The 16,632-nt window shown below is 39.3% G+C and overlaps 1 protein-coding gene across 4 annotated transcripts in view; it reads right to left on the bottom strand.

Moving 5' to 3' along the window:
- TMEM144 (transmembrane protein 144) overlaps positions 1-14,699 on the bottom strand; it is a 48,215-nt gene extending 33,516 nt beyond the window's left edge. Inside the window, exons 1-4 of one of the 4 annotated variants that reach the window (XM_004266165.4) lie at positions 14,521-14,699; positions 9,250-9,346; positions 8,450-8,580; positions 1,452-1,623 (exon numbers count right to left, since the gene is read on the bottom strand). In XM_004266165.4, coding sequence (XP_004266213.1) covers positions 1,452-1,560 — 109 coding nt within the window. In that variant the 5' untranslated portion in view covers positions 1,561-1,623; positions 8,450-8,580; positions 9,250-9,346; positions 14,521-14,699. The remainder of the gene's footprint in view (positions 1-1,451; positions 1,624-8,449; positions 8,581-9,249; positions 9,347-14,520) is intronic. The other 3 variants (XM_049709039.1, XM_033421555.2, XM_049709038.1) reach the window with 3 other exon arrangements.
- Between the last annotated feature and the right edge of the window lie 1,933 nt (positions 14,700-16,632).

Here is a 16,632-nt window from a genome sequence, read left to right as displayed (position 1 = left end):
TCTGAGGCTTAGAAGGAGGGTTTAGGGATTAAAAGGATACAGAAAACATCGACATTGGAAAAAATACTAAGGTAGTTTTAACTCAGTGTAGCACTTTTGACTCTATTGGAAAATTTTCCCTATTTCTATTCAATCTCACGGTGGAGGAGAGAAAAAAAGGCTGTTAACCTCTAAGACAAAAAAGTAAGAACACAGAGATGAAAGGAAACTTCATTTTACAAAAGAGAAACTGAGAACAAAAGAGTGGATAAGGTTTGTCTGGGATCACACAGTTCTTGTAGAACACCCAAAAGTCAGGTCCTCTAACTCTTAGTATGTTTTTTGTTATTTTTTTTAGCACTTTTCATTCCTGTTCTAACTCCAAAGGGGAAAAGAAGAAAGGCTCTGGAGGGAAAGGATTTGTAACTCTATTGTCTTAGTGGTATAAAGACATAAGAAAAAAGGCTGAGATAAAGTTGAAAAAAAAAAAAGACATAAATTGGAGTGAAAACACAATGCCTCCCACCAGGCTTTCACCATAACATCCCCAATTTCTCCTCCTGGCTTTAACAGGAAAGGCAGGTAGATAAAAACAACTACTGCTTCTCCTTCCCTATAATTCACATTACAGTCAGTTCTACCATAATGTGACATGTGTGTTCCTAAACATCACCGTACTGTGTAAAATCATGTGATAAAGCCTGCAGAGCTTAGGGGGAAAATGGGGCTAAGGACACAACACTCAGAAACTCCATCAACAACTTATTAAGAAAAGATAGGAGCCTAAAACGATGGTAGTGCAGTTTTACACTGGTTAAGTGGTTAAGACATTCACAAATGCTGCAATAAATATGGAACTTTACCTTAAAAAAGATCTGAGGTTGGCTTATGCAAATGGATGTCAGAAGTGCTGTAGTTTGTGAATTATTGGGAAGGTGGTGAATGAGGGTTTGAACACCAGATGTGTATGGGTGTGGTGTAACAGACCTGGTGGTTGTGTGAAGGGGTGTGTGTGAGCATATTTTGTGCATTGCTGTGCATCTTTGTTCATCTGGGTGCAGTTTTCTGTGTTCACCTAATGTTTGTCAGAGTGAAAATTGCTCATAGGCAAACACAGATTTCGTGTTATGTGCAAATTGTTTTCTATTATATCAATTGTGGTGGCAATTTGTGTTTGCAAAACAAGTGTTATCAGTAGAGCTAACTTCCTTCTTTTCTAAACATAACAGATATGGCTAAAAGGCTTTCCCCATCCTAGCTTTATGATGAAACACAATCTTAAGGTTATCCTATACTGACTAGCAGTCGGATAACATGGCATGGGCATTGTCAAATGATTTTTTTTAAGCTCTATTCATTTGGCTTCAGGTACAGCAAAATTCATTCTTATAGCCATCATTTAAAAAACACAGAAAAAGTGAACTTCACATTTAAAATTAATTTAAGACGAACAATGAAGGAAACATAACTACCATCGCCAGTCTCATATTTTTTAAGTGGTACAAAGTTTGAGCCAAACAAAAGGATGGCTACAATAGAGGAGATGAAACCAGTGGTGAGGTCTGTTCCATTATTGCTCATGGCTCTGGTCCTGCCCGAGAGCAAGCTGGTTCACTTTCAACTTGATGTACTTTTCAAGAGCTTCTGAAATAAAAGGAATAAAAATGAAACAATTAAAAAGTTGTGAATCTGTGAGCAAACTGTCATCAATACATGATACTTATTGAGTTTGTCAAAAGTACGGAAAGAGTCCTTCCAGATAAAAAGTTAGGACATTATGAAATTATGTATTACATTCACACCCCATGTTCATTCATTCATTTTTTCATTTATGTTGGCAACAAATATTTTTTGATCACTGACCTACAAAACAAACAGTAAAACAAGCAAAATTTGTCTTCAGCACTTGAAAACCTAACTTCTTCCAAGACCTGGATACAATTTGTATGATGTTGTAAAGAAATTCTTCTGTGTGGGTAGATTGTATCATGGAGATTTGTGGACCAGGATCCTGTTCAGTTCAATTGGTTGTTGTGACAAGTCAATGACAGAGCACGGGTGAAGACTTTGAGACCTATCAGTGCCTTCTGAGCACAAGCTGTTCTACTATTTAACACGAGCTTAAGGGCACATTTAAGTTGTATTGTTGCTATATACTCAGGATCCCCTAGAGGTAAAGGCACTTTTCTTCAACAGTAGCACCACCTAGGTGTGTATTAGTTTAAATAGTTCATGAAATTACATTTGTGACTTTTTAAAAAACTGAACAGATAGAAGAATCTCCGAAGGTGACCAAGATGGTGGAGAAGGAAGACCCTGAGCCTACCTCCTTCCAAAATCACAACTATTTACAAAGAAACTATCAATGAAAATGACCTGAAGGCTAGCAGAAAAGATCGTCTGCAACTAAAGATATAAAGAAGGAACCACAAGGTGATGGGAGGAGGGGTGAAGACACAGTAGAGTCGAGACCGACACCCATGGGTAGGTGACCACAAACAGTAGGATAATCACAATTGCAGAGATTTCCCCAAGGAGCGAGGGGTCTAAGCCCCACATTGGGCTCCCCAGACCAGGGATCCTGGACAGAGAAGATGAGTCCCCAGAACTTCTGGCTTTGAAGGTCAGTGAGACTTGCATTTGGGAAAACCAGAGCTCTGTAGGAAACGGAGCCTCTGCTCTTAGAGGGTGCACACAAAATCTCACACACTCCAAGACCCAGGGCAGAGGCAGTAATATGAAAGGAGCCTGGGTCAGACCTCTTGCTGATCTTGGAGAGTCGCCTGGAGAGGCGGGAGGCAAGCAATTCTCACCCTGGGGTCACAGATGTTGGCAACAGCCATTTTCAGGAGCTCATGCTGCCACTAGGGCACTGGTGCTAGCAAGCACCATTTTGAAGTCCTCCCACTAGCCTATTAGCACTGGAATCTGGCCTCACACAAAGGCCAGTTGTCACCAGTCCTGTGATGTCCGAGGCCAAGCAGCCAGCAATGCAGAGACTAGTCCAGCCCACTAGCAAGCCAGCAGAAGCCATAGGTATCCCCCCCTCCCCAGTCCCCAGTGTCCGCAGAACCTGGTCCTGCCTATCAGCAGGCCAAGACTAGCTCCAGGACCCCCTGGCTTGCAGCCAGCCACCCCAGGACTTGATTCTGCATTAGGGGTCATGGAGCTAGTGTTAGACCACTAGTACAGCATGTGAGATTTTGCATTCTCTCTTTAAGAGCGGAGTCTCTGTTTCCATACTTGGGCTGGCACTAGACACATGACCCCCTGGTGCACTTCAGCCGGCTGCATTAGGAGCTGGCCTCACCAACCAGTGAGTGGGCACCAGCCTTGGGACAACATGGTCTCCATAGCCAGCCATCCTGGGACTTGGCCCCTTCCACCAGCCTCTGCACTAGGCAGGGCCTGGCAATCAACTGGGCTGAGGGCCAGCCACACCTACCAGTTAGGGCCACAGTAGTTGGCCCTAACACAACAAAAGGACGCATGCAGCCCATATAAGAAGCACCCCTAGAGAATACATTTCTGGTGACCAGCGGGGAGTGTGCTGCTGAGATGAATAGGATGTCTACTACTTAAGACCACTTTTCCAAGATCAGAAAATATAACCAGCCTATCTAATACAGAGAAGAACAAAAACAAAGAACCAGAAAAATGAGGTGACAAAGGAATATTTTCAAAATAAGATAAAACTCCACAAGAAATGCTAAGTGAAGTGAAGGTAAGCAATTTACCCAATAAAGAGTTTAGGTAATGATCAGAGAGATGCTCAACAAACTTGAGGAAAGAATGGATGAAACAGTGAGAATTTTAACAATGAGTTAGAAAATACAAAGAAGAACCAAAGAGAGGTGAAGAACACAATAACTGAAATAAAAAATACACTAGAAAAAAATAACAGTAGATTAGATGATATAGAGGAAGGGATCATCGAACTGGAAGACAAAACAGTGGAAATCACCCAAGCTAAACAGAAAACAGAAGTAAAACAAAGAAGGATAGCTTAAGAGACCCCTGGGACAACATCAAACACACTAACATTCACATTACGGGGTGTAGGAATGAGAAGGGAGAGAAAAGGGGCAAAAAACATATTTAAAAAAATAATAGCTTATACACCATACTAACAAATTGAAGAATAAAAACCATATGATCATCTCAAAAGACGCAGAAAAAACTTTTGACAGAATTCAACACCCAATTATGATAAAAACTCTCCAGAAAGTGGGCATAGAGGGAACCTACCTCGACATACTAAAGGCCGTATATGACAAACCCACAGCCAATATCATTCCCAATGGTGAAAAACTGAAAGCATTTCCTCTAAGATCAGGAACAAGACAAGTGTGCCCACTCTCACCACTATAATTCAACATAGTTTTGGAAGTCCTAGCCATGGCAATCAGAGAAGATAAAGAAATAAAAGAAATCCAAATCGCAAAGGAAGAAGTAAAACTGCCACTGTTTGCAGATGACATGATACTATACATAGAAAATCCTAAAGATGCCACCAGAAAACTATTAGAGTTAATCAATGAATTTGGTAAAGTTGCAGGATATAAAATTAATATACAGAAATCTCTTGCATTGCTATACACTAACAACAAAAGAACACAAAGAAAAATTCAGTAAACAATCCCATTTACTATCGTGTAAAAAGAATAAAATACCTAGGAATAAACCTACCTAAGGAGGCAAAAATACCCATATTCAGCAAACTATAAGATACTGATGAAAGAAATCAAAGATGACACAAGCTTTTTTCTTTCTTGAGAAAAAAGAAAAAAGCTTGAGTTATCATGCTCCCTGATTTCATACTTCTAAGCTACAGTAATCAAAACAATATGGTACTGGCACCAAAACAGAAATATAGATCAATGGAAAAGAACAGAGAGCCCGGAAATAAATCTACACACATGTGGTCAATTAATCTATGACAAAGGAAGCAAGAATATACAATGGGGAAAATAAAGCCTCTTTGATAAACGGTGTTGGGTAAACTGGACAGCTACATGAAAAAGAGTCAACCTGGACTGCTTTCTCATACCATGTACAAAAATAAACTCAAAATGGATTAAGGACTTAAATGTGAGGCCTGAAACCATAAAATTCCTAGAAGAAAACATAGGCAGTTCACTGTTTGACACTGGCCTTAGCAATATTTTTTCGAATCTATCTCTCCAGACAAGGGAAACAAAAGCAAAAATAAAAAAACAAATGGGGGACTTCCCTGGTGGCGCAGTGGTTAAGAATCCGCCTGCTAACGCAGGGGACACGGGTTTGAGCCCTGGTCTGGGAAGATCCCACATGCCGCGGAGCAACTAAGCCTGTGCGCCACAACTACTGAGCCTCTGCTCTAGAGTCCGCAAGCCACAACTATTGAGCCTGTGTGCCACAACTACTGAAGCCCGCACACCTAGAGCCCGTGCTCCATAACAAGAGAAACCAACGCAATTAGAAGCCTGCACACCACAATGAAGAGTAGCCCCCGCTCGCCGCAACAAGAGAAAGCCCGCGCACAGCAACGAAGACCCAACGCAGCCAAAAATAAATAAATAAACAAATCTTTAAAAAACAAAAACAAATGGGACTACTCTAACTAAAAAGTTTTTGCACGGCATGGGAACTACCAATCAAATGAAAAGGCTGCCTACTAAATCAGAGAAGATATTTGCAAATGCTATACCTCATAATAGGTTAATATCCAAAATATACAAAGGACTCATAAAACTCAATATCAAAAAACAAATAACCTAATTAAAAAATGGGCAGAGGATATGAATAGACATTTTTCCAAAGAAGACACACCCTTGGCCAACAGATACATGAAAAATTCTCAACAGCACTAATCATCAGAGAAATGCAAATCAGACCACAATGATATATCACCGCACACCTGTCAGAATAGCCATCATCAAAAAGTCTATAAATCACAAATGCTGGAGAGGGTATGGAGAAAGGGAACCCTTCTACACAGTTGGTGCGAATGTAAATTGGTGCAGCCACTATGGAGAACAGTATGGAGGTTCCTCAAAAAAACTAAAAGTAGAACTGCCATGCCATCCAGAAAATCCACTTCTTGGTATCATTCTGAAGCAAAACTAAAACACTGATTCAAAATGATACATGCACACCTCTATTCATTACAGCATTGTTTACAACAGTCAAGATATGGAGGCATCCTAAGTGCCAAGCAACAGATGAATGGATGAAGAAGATGTGATACACACACACACACACACACACACACACACACACACACATATATATACATACACACACACACATGCATGCACACACACACACAACATGGAATATTACTCAGCCATAAAAATAAGGAAATCTTGCCACTTGTGAAAACATGGATGGACCTAGAAGCTATTATGCTAAGTGACATCAATCATATGGAGAAAAATAAATACCATATGATTTCACTAATATGTGGACTCTGAAAAACAAAACAAAGGAACAAACATAACAAAGAACAGAGTCCTAGATACAGAGAACAATTAGGTGGTCACCAGAGGGGAACAGGGTCGGGGGATGAGTGAAATAGGTGAGAGAGTTAAGAGGGACAAACTTCCAGTTACAAAATAAATGAGTCCCAGGGATAAAGATGAAATGTGCAGTATGGGGAAAATTGTTAATTATATTGTAATAACTTTGTATGGTGACAGATGGTAACTGGACTTATTGTAGGCATCCTTTTGTAATGCATAGAAATATCGAGTCACTGTATTGTGCACCTGGAAATAACAGAGTGATGTAGGTCAAGTATACCTCAATTGAAAAAAAAAATAGGTAGACACTGGGAGGAAATGTGTCAAAATGCTAAAATAGTTATCTCTGGAGGGTGGGGATTATGGGAGATAGCAAATTTTTACCTTATGCTTTTATGTGTTTCTGGTAGTCTGCAGTGAACATGTATTGCTCGTAATATGAAAACAAAGCAACAAATGTCATTAAAAATGAAATCACAAAAACATATCTCTTAAATCCCTTCCAGATTAAGGCTCTTGAAAAATACCTTCAGGACTCCCCGACAGCACGAGATCAGCAGTTGTGTCTTGCGCAATACTAAATCAGCCAGCAGAACAAAGGGGAACAGCTAGTCAGATGCTTGTGCAATCTGGTAGCCACTGGTCACATACGGGTAACTAAATTTTCATTAAAATTTAGTAAAAGAAGAAAACTCAGCTCCTCAGCTAAGTTAACTACATTTCAAGTGCTCAATGGCTACATACAGTCAGCAGCTACCACGCTGGACAGAGCAGATTATACGTAGAACACGCCTATCATTGCAGAAAGTTCTACTGGACAACACTGCTGAGCTTATTAAAAAGTGCTAGCTTCCTAAAGGACCAAAACCCAAATAGCTAAGAACCAGACATTTTTCATAAGATAACATTTGGAAAAGCGTGTTGAGCATAATTCACTTTTTTAGTTGTACAAGCTACATGAGAAAAAGATAACACAGTCATTTTTAACCCAGGAGGTAACCAGAGTCACGCCACAATACCATTGTGAAATCATTTTGCACATTGATCTTTTGATACATTCACTTCTCTACATAAATCTTCTGGAATGGAATTTAAAATAATCTAGTGTGTTTTTTCCCCCAAATTTAATATTATAGTGATAACCTCTTGTGGATGTGTATTGAACAAAGTACACCTGAAATTACCTTTCCTTATTATTTTATTTTACAATGATAAATATTTACATTTAAGGTGTTTCATTTTTTTTTCACGTATTGTTCCTTATGGGTTCTTTGCAGAGAATTGTCAAATATACAACTACCTACAATATATCTTCTTTGGTATTATTAAGCATAGTTTAACCCAAAACAGGAATAACTTCAAATTGATGAATAAATTTTAGCAGAAAAGATATCTATTTAAAATTTTGTGTGTTTTCTTAAAATAAAACAAAATGCTGTTAAGACAATGTCCTCCATGGGACCATAGTTGAGGAAGAGATGCTAAGACATTTAAACACTGACACAGTAACACTACTTCAATAACAATAATAATAGGCTTACTATTCGATGCAAAGAAAGTTTCAGCCCTGTGGCTTCCCTCAATAGCTTACGTGGGTTTTGCTCAAGGGTCAAGCTAGTGGATTGTTGCTAAAATACCAGAGCTGCAATAGGTCAGAGGGGCAGGAGGTATCCAGGAAGGATATCACAGGACTAAGGACATGTGATTAAGTCCAGCTAAGAAACTTATTTTGTTTCCATTTGAACTAAAATCAGCTAAGGAAAAAACCCCTCTATAAGCACATTGCGAAGAGAATGTCTACGCTTAAAAAAATTGCAACATGAGCAAAACGATGTCTCCACTGAAGAATACTGACGACCCTAGACCTCTCAGATTTCCTTGAAAGAATAATCTGGTGTGCTAATCACCGTGCATACACTGCATTTTGACTGCTGAGTGAACATCAGCCAGTGTTACTTAGTTATTACCTGCAGATAAATGAAGTTTATTGCATGCCCCTCTGGTACATTTCAGGAAGTATGTGATCTGATTTCATTGTGGGTTGGCAATGTTTACTATCTTTAAGGAAGAATCTACCTCATTCTAAATCAATGAAGTTCTGTGGAAAGGAAAAAAATATCACTCTAGCACACACTAGACCCAGTTTTTTAAAATGCAAACCTGTTGAGTTAACAAGGCTCAAATTACTTTTGAATAAAATTTAAATTAACTTAATATACTTTAAAGTAGTTTTCACATGTGTAAGTATATGCTGATATATTGTTAAACTATATTCATTTATTTTTGTTCTAGTACTTTTGTTTCATTGAATAGTACTTCTCCCTTAAATCTCTCGTAGTAATTTAAACTTTTTCCTGTAAACCTCTCTCTACGGAGACCTTTTTGTTAGCGTTTAGTACGTGCTGATCAATATTGCTCGCTCCTCTTCACCTAAGATTCGGTTTTAGTTTCATGTTAATTTCCTCAAATCCCCTGGCAAGCTCCTCCAGTGTCTTGGCTAAAATTAGCAGTGCTTGAATCTACTTATTCTGAGCCTTGATTTTTTTTTTCAATCAGGAGCATGTTTTGAAAAATCATCAGACACTCCCCCTGCAAAGCTGCTCGGGTTTCCTTGAGTTGCGGTCCTCGCCGCGCCCAGGGCCGGGGCTGAAATTCCCTGGGCTCTGCTCCCGCGCGGCCGCCTCCCGCGCCGGTGCCCAGCCTGCACCCGCCTGATTCCCTCTGCGCCCGGCACCCGGCCAGTTTGGACTTACTGCGGGACCCTTACCTGTGCACCTGCAGGAGGGGAGGGCGGGACTCCGGCACCCACGTTCCCGCGCTAGTCCGGGCGCCGTTCCTGACCGCCGAGACGGTGACCGACGCACCTGGAGGGGGGAGGAACGGGGAGGACTTAGCAAAGGAGACCCGGGACCTGCCCGGAGCGGCAGGTTGGAAAACACCTTCTTCCAGCTGCTGGGCAGGGCACGGTCATGTGACTCCATGTGAAGTCACCAGGCCCTCTGTCAATCAACCAGCAAACTAGAGAGGCTTTTGTGTATTTTAAGAGATGATTGCTTAGGGAACTCTGAGCGTGTCACCCTCTCCAGATGTCCCAGAGCTTGGCATGATTTGTACCGTTTATGGATAAAAGGACAAGGAATTTCACACAGTCGTTAGAGATTATCTAAAGCTGATTTTTTTTTTTCATGGAACGTCAAGAAATTCATCTGAACCACTAATGTCACTAATTATCTCTTCGGACATCACAAGATTTCACTTGTAATCACTAATCCTTTATAAACGCCCCCAGACCGTTTATCTGTATATTTATTTGGTCTATTCTGAGGGTCAAGTGAGAACAGATCTTCTAGATGCTCAAGGCTGACTGCCTGTAACAGCCTCCAGGGGAGAGTTTCTGTCTTGTTTCGTTTTTTAAATACTAATACCTGAACCCCACACCAGACCAATTGAAATGGAATCTCTAGGGGTGTGGCTGGGACACTGTTCTCTTTTCAAACCTCCTCCAGGTGGGTCTAATGTGAAGCCAGGATTGAGAAGCCCATTCTAGACCAGCAGTTGTGACATTTTACTGCTGGTAAGAATTACCTGGAGCATGGATCAAGAAGCAGATTCCTGACAGCTTGATTTAGATTTTGAGAAACATTGCTCTAGTCCTCCACTGTCTGATACGTGGCCACTAGCAGCTTATAGCTATTTAAATTTAAATTGGGATTAAAAATTCAGTAGTTCACTTGTACTTTTCAAGTGCTCAGCAGTCACTTGCAGATGATAGAACATCTCTATCCTGCAGAAAGGTCCATCCCAGACTGTCAGCCCTGGGGGTGCAGCTGTGACGTATGCAGAGTCCACCCTCATGAAGATTCCAGAATAGCGAGGGACACAGATATGAACATGTAGGTTCAGAAAGAGGAAGTGCTGGGTTCTGTCCTGTCTAAGAGGTCAAGGAAGGCCTCTCTGAGGAAGTGACATTGCACACGGAGACATTTCAGTGGTTGGTAATGGTTGTGGAGTTGCCACGAGAAAACATAAGGAAAATCCGAAGGCAGAGGAAATCCTGGAAGGAAGTCCTGCTTTAAATATTATTCACATTCATAAGCTATAGTGTATTTAAGCAGGTGGGAAGGTAAAGTGTCATGTCATTTAAAGAATCAAAGAAGCTAAGGCTTTTCACTTAAGGGAGAGGCTTAATTTAGCAGTTCAGAAAAATTGTAAAGAAATAACTTCCTCTTTCACATATCCATACCCACAGACCCACAGACACACACATAGACAAACTCTCTCTTCCAAAAATATGGAGCCTAAATGCAGCCTAGCACTGCTTCATTTTGTGATTGCAAGAGACCTCGGTGAACGGTCGTGTGGTTAGTTCTTGCTCCAGATTCATACTGAGAAGCTGAGACTCCCGCTGTTGTGAATTCCCTAAAATCTAAATGGGAGCTGGGGTCTGAGTCAGGCTTGAGGACATTTATTATGGAATATCCCAGGGCAGGGCTTTTATATCAGGCCACAGAGCCAGCTGAAATGTGGACGATCCTCTCTCACATGGAAGTTTTCCTTTCACACTGCTTCAGGTGCATGAATGATTGAACATACGTGTCTGTGTTGGAGGAGTCTTGGCAGGGTCTAGAAGATGTGGGTTAGCTTCATCTACTGGCCCTTTGTCTTTGGGAAAGTTATCTAATCTCCTTCAGCCTCAGTTTTCTTGTAGGTTAAATGCCAGTAATAAGATCTGTGGGGCTTCCCTGGTGGCGCAGTGGTTGAGAGTCCACTTGCCGATGCAGGGGACGCGGGTTCGTGCCCCGGTCCGGAAAGATCCCACATGCCGCGGAGTGGTTGGGCTCGTGAGCCATGGCCGCTGAGCCTGCGCGTCCGGAGCCTGCGCTCCGCAACCTTGTGAAATAAAAAATTGTATTTAATGGCAAGACAAGAAAAATTTAAACATAAAAAAGCCTTCTCTGACCTTTGGCCCCCTCTCTCCCGGCACTACGCATTGTGTATCTGCATTATGCACCGGCCAGACCTCCCCCATTTGTAGGAATACCTGCTCAACCACAACAAGCAACATTCTCCCAGCATTAACAAGACAGCTCCTTAAAAGACAACATTCCTTCCTGACCTTGTAGGGGATCACATGTCCCACCGCGATGCCGATTAGATCTGGATCATCTAAACTGCCAGTAATGTGTCACTTGATGTACAGCCCTCTGTCTGAAAACACTTAGAGAACTGTGCATTGACTTCTAATGGGCGCAATAGTTCTTAGAGCTTTCTGAGATGCTCTTCCTCAGTTATAATCCTCAAGACTGGTTTGAATAAAATTTTCCATTTCTTTCTTAGATCGACTAATCTTTCATTGGCACCCTTTCATGTCATCAAAAGATATAATGGATATAAAATATTATTATTAGGACTTCAGGTTTCCACTCGGATGCATGAAGATCTTGGAAACTGTCACTGCTGCCATCACAACAAGAAAAAAGCTGAACCAACTGAAAATCAACAATTCTTCTTACATCTACCAGAGAATTCAGGACAAATCACCTCCCTGAAAACTGAAGAAATAGGTGAATGAATTCAAGACAATCCCAGCTGACTAGGAACAAGAGCCAGTAATGGGTGGAGACACTTAATCTGTGATCTGTGAATAGCTGGAGACTGAGTGTGGACTTAATTGAGAATGGAAAACTCTGGGGGAGCAAGGACTCAGCCTTAGGGGAGCACCCACACTTTCCAGAGTTTTACCTTCAGGAGCCCCACAAGGCTGTCCCTTGAAGATCAGAGAAAAATTCTCTCTTGCCTCTGGCAAGGGGAGGGAGAAAGCAATCATTTTGAAGTATACCCAAAGCTTCCTTTTCCTGAAACAAAGGCTAGCCCTCAAGGGAAACTTCAATATCAGAGCTCCATCTGACCTCCAGGGAGAACAATTAGATAACTTGTGCCTCTTCTACCCTGTCTCACATGAGGGAAAAAAAGAACTGCTGCTTCCCACTTGGACATTTGAAGGTGCTGGAAGTTTGTCATGCCTGTCATCACAAGAAAAAAGCTGAACAACTATTCTGAAGGTCATAGCCTGGGGATTCCTGCCGGATAAAAAGGGAGATTCAATCCTAAGATTATAGAATGCCTCTCCTTCCCAATACCTTACGATCTATTAAAAGTTCTCCAGTACAATAACAGTGGATTACAACTGAGAGAGCTTCAGGACACAGACACCATTCAGAAAGGAGTTTCTAAGTAAACACAAGGACAGACAGCACACAGAACAAAGGATGTTAAAGGAAGGTGGAACCTCTGACGCAGCAAACAGTAAACACAGCCGACTCTTGGCCATGTTTACATAAAACCTCACACTAAAGACCTGCTTACCTCAATTCCTATTATCGGATACATCATGTGTGGCTGGTAAATAATTAGAATGCTTGCTAAAAGGCAAGAAAAAAACACAGTCTGAAGAGATAAAACAAGCATCAGAACCAGACTCTGATATGGTAGAGGTTTTGGAATGATCAGACTGGGAATTTAAAGTACTTAAAATAATTAACATGATAAGATCGCTACTCGAGAAAGTTTACAACTTGCAAGAACAGATGTGTAATATAAGCAGAGAGATGAAAACTCTAAGAATCAGAAGAAGCTGCTGGAAAACAAAAACAATACAAAATGAAGAATGCTTTTCACAGCTGAGAAATAACCTATGAGCTTGAAGATATGTCAATAGAAACATCTCAAATTTCAGTGTAAAGAGAAAAAAGATTTTTTTTTGAAAAAGGAACAATATTCGAGAACTATGAAAAAATTACAAAAAAGTGTAAAATATAAGTAATGGGAATACCAGACAGTAAAGAGAGGAGGGAGAAGAATTATTTGAAGTAATAGTGGCTGAGAATTTTCCAGAATTGATGGCAGATACCAAACCAGAGACTCAAGAAGCTCAGAAAACACCAAATAGGATAAATACAAAAATATCTACATGTAGGTGTATCATATTCAAGTTGTAGAATATCAGACAAAAAAAAATATTGAAAGAAGCTGGAAGAAAAAATATACCTTACCTATGGCAAGGCAAGAATAGAATTACATCAGACTTCTCTCTTCAGAAACCATGCAAACAAGAAGAGTGGAATGAAGTATTTATAGTGCTGAAAGAAAAATCCACCAATGTAGAATTCTGTATCCAGTGTAATTATCCTTTGAAAGTGGAGAGGAAATAGACTTTCTCAGACAACAAAAACAGGAAATTTTTCATGAGTAGACCTGCCTTGGAAGAAATGTTAAAAGAAGTTCTTCATAGAGAAGAAAAATGATATAGTTAGAAACTTGGATCTACATGAAGAACGTGAGAAAAGGAATAAATGAAAGTAAAAATAAGACCTTATTTTTTATTCTTAATTCATCTAATAGATCACTTCAAAATAATAATAGCAACAATAAGTTGGGTGATTATAACTTATGGGTAAGTGAAATGAATGACAGCAATGTTATAAGGGACAGGAGGGAGGAACTGGGAATAGTTTATTATAAAGAACCTGCACTACCTGTGAAGAGGTATAATGTTATATGAAAGCGGATTTAGAATAGTTATAAATGTTTACTGCATATTCTAGGGCAACCCTTAAAATCTTTTAAAAAGTATAATTAATATGCTAAGAGAGGAGAGAAAATAGAATCATATAAATCCCTGATTAAAGCCAGAAAAAAGGAGGGAAGACAAAAAAAGAAAACAAAGCAGAAGGGCAACAAATAGAAAAAAGTATATGGTACATATTAATCCACCACTATCAATGATCACTTTAAATGTGAATTGTCTAAATACACCATTAAAAGATAAAGACTGACAGAGTGAGTAAAATATAGGACCCAATTACATGTTGTTTACAAGAAACCCACTTTAATTATAAAGACACATTAAAAACGGAGAAAGATACACAGTGCTAACACTAATTAGAAGAAAGTTGGAATGGCCATTTTAATTTCAGACAAAGCAGACTTCAGAACAAGGAAATTTTCAGGGATACATAATGATAAAGGGTCAACTCACCAAGAAGACACGACAATCCTGTGTCTGAACCTCACAAACGAGCATCAGAGTACATGAGGCAAAACCAGGTAAAACTGCAGGGAGAAAGAGACATAAATGCACTATTACACTTGCAGTTTCAGCACCCCTCTATTGGTAATGGACAGATCCAGCAGGCACGAAATCAGTGAGGATATAGTTGAATTGAATAGCGCCATTATCATCTGGATCTGAAAGACAGTTTTGTATTTCATCCAATCACAAGAGACAACACATACATAGAAGCTCAGGAAGCTCAAACAAAATGTTAACCAGAATAGGCTACATTCTAGGCTGTACAACACATCTTAACACATTGAAAAGAATATGTGTCACACAAAATATGCTCTCAGACCACAATGAAATTAAACTAGAAATAAATAACAGAAAGATAGCTGGAAAATCCCCAAATATTGGAAATCACACAACACGCCTCTAAATAACTAAGGCATCAAAGAAGAGTTTTTGAAATAAAATTTATATTGAGCTAAAATGAAAATGAAAATACTGCTTATCAAGCTCATGGGATGCAGTGAAAGCAGTGCGCAGAAGGAAATTTATAGTATTTAATACATATACTAGAAAAGAAAGATCTAAAACCAGTAATCTCTTTTCCCATAATAGGAGACTAGAAACAGAAGAGCAAATTAGACGCAAAGTAAGCAGAAGAAAGAAAAAGAGTAGAAATCGATGAAATTCAAAACAGCAGAACAATAGAGAAAATAAAGGAAACATCTGTTTATTTGAAAAGAGCAATAAAATGTCTAAATCTCTAGCTAGGCTAACTGAAGAAAAAAAGATACAAATTACTATTATTAGACGTGAAAGGGAGGCCATCACTACTTATCCCACGGATGTTGAAAGGGTAATAAAGGAATATTGTGAACAGCGCTATGCTCACACACTTGATAAACTAGATGAACTGGACCAATCCCTAAAAGGACACAATGTGACAAAACTCATCTAGAGAGGAGCACACGGTCTGCATAGGCTTATATTAAATAAATTGAATCAATAATTAATAAGCTTTCAAAACAGAAAGCAGCAGGCCCAGAATAATTTCACAGGTGAATTCTACCGACATTTAGGAAAGAAATGTATACCAATTATCTACACTCTTGCAGAAAAAAGAAACAAAAAAACCACTTCTTAACTCATTCTATGAGGCCAGCACTATCCTAATAATAAAACCAGATAAAGACATTACAAGAAAACTACAGACCAATATCTCTCACAAATATACATGCAAAATCCACAACAAGATATTAGCAAATTGAGGCCAACAGTATATAAAAAGAATTACACCCAATGACCAACTGAGATTTATCCCAGGTATGCAAACCTCGTTCAACATTCAAAAGTCAATTAATATAACCCATCATATCAACAAGATAAAAAAGTAAAATCGCACGATCATATCAATAGATATAGAAAACACATTTGACAAAACCCAATACCCACTTAGAATAAAAATGCTCAGTAAACTAGAAATTGAGGAAGGGGAACTTCCTCAGTTTGATAAAGAACATCTATTAAAAACCCACAGTAAACATCGTACTTAATGGTGAGAGACTAAAAGCTTTCCCACTGAGATCAGGAATAAGATAAAGATAGCCCCTCTCACAGCTGCTTTTCAATACTCTACTAGAAGTCCTAGCTAAAACAATTAGACAAGGAAAAGAAGTAAAAGTTACAGAGATTGGGAAGGAAAAAATAAAACTGTTTTTGTTCACAAATGATTTGACTGTATATATAGAAAATCCCAAAGAATTGCCAGAAAGAACTCCTGGAACTAGTAAGCAATTATAGCAAGATTGCAAGATACAAGGTTAATAGATATAAGTCCTGGAACTAGTAAGCAATTATAGCAAGGTTGCAAGGTACAAGGTTAATAGATATAAGTCAATTGTTTTCTATATACCAGCAAAGGACAGTAAAACTTGAAGTTAAAAGTAAAATACTGTTTACATTAGCACTAAAAAAGTAAAATATTTGGTATAAATCTAACGAAATTTGTATAAGATCCATGTGAGGAAAACTACAAAATTATTTTGAGCAAAATCAAAGAACTAAATAAATGGAGAAACATTCCAA

The sequence above is a fragment of the Orcinus orca genome, chromosome 4, assembly GCF_937001465.1.
Source record: "Orcinus orca chromosome 4, mOrcOrc1.1, whole genome shotgun sequence".
In the NCBI taxonomy this organism is placed as follows: domain Eukaryota; kingdom Metazoa; phylum Chordata; class Mammalia; order Artiodactyla; family Delphinidae; genus Orcinus; species Orcinus orca.
This window is presented reverse-complemented; position numbering and strand designations above follow the sequence as displayed.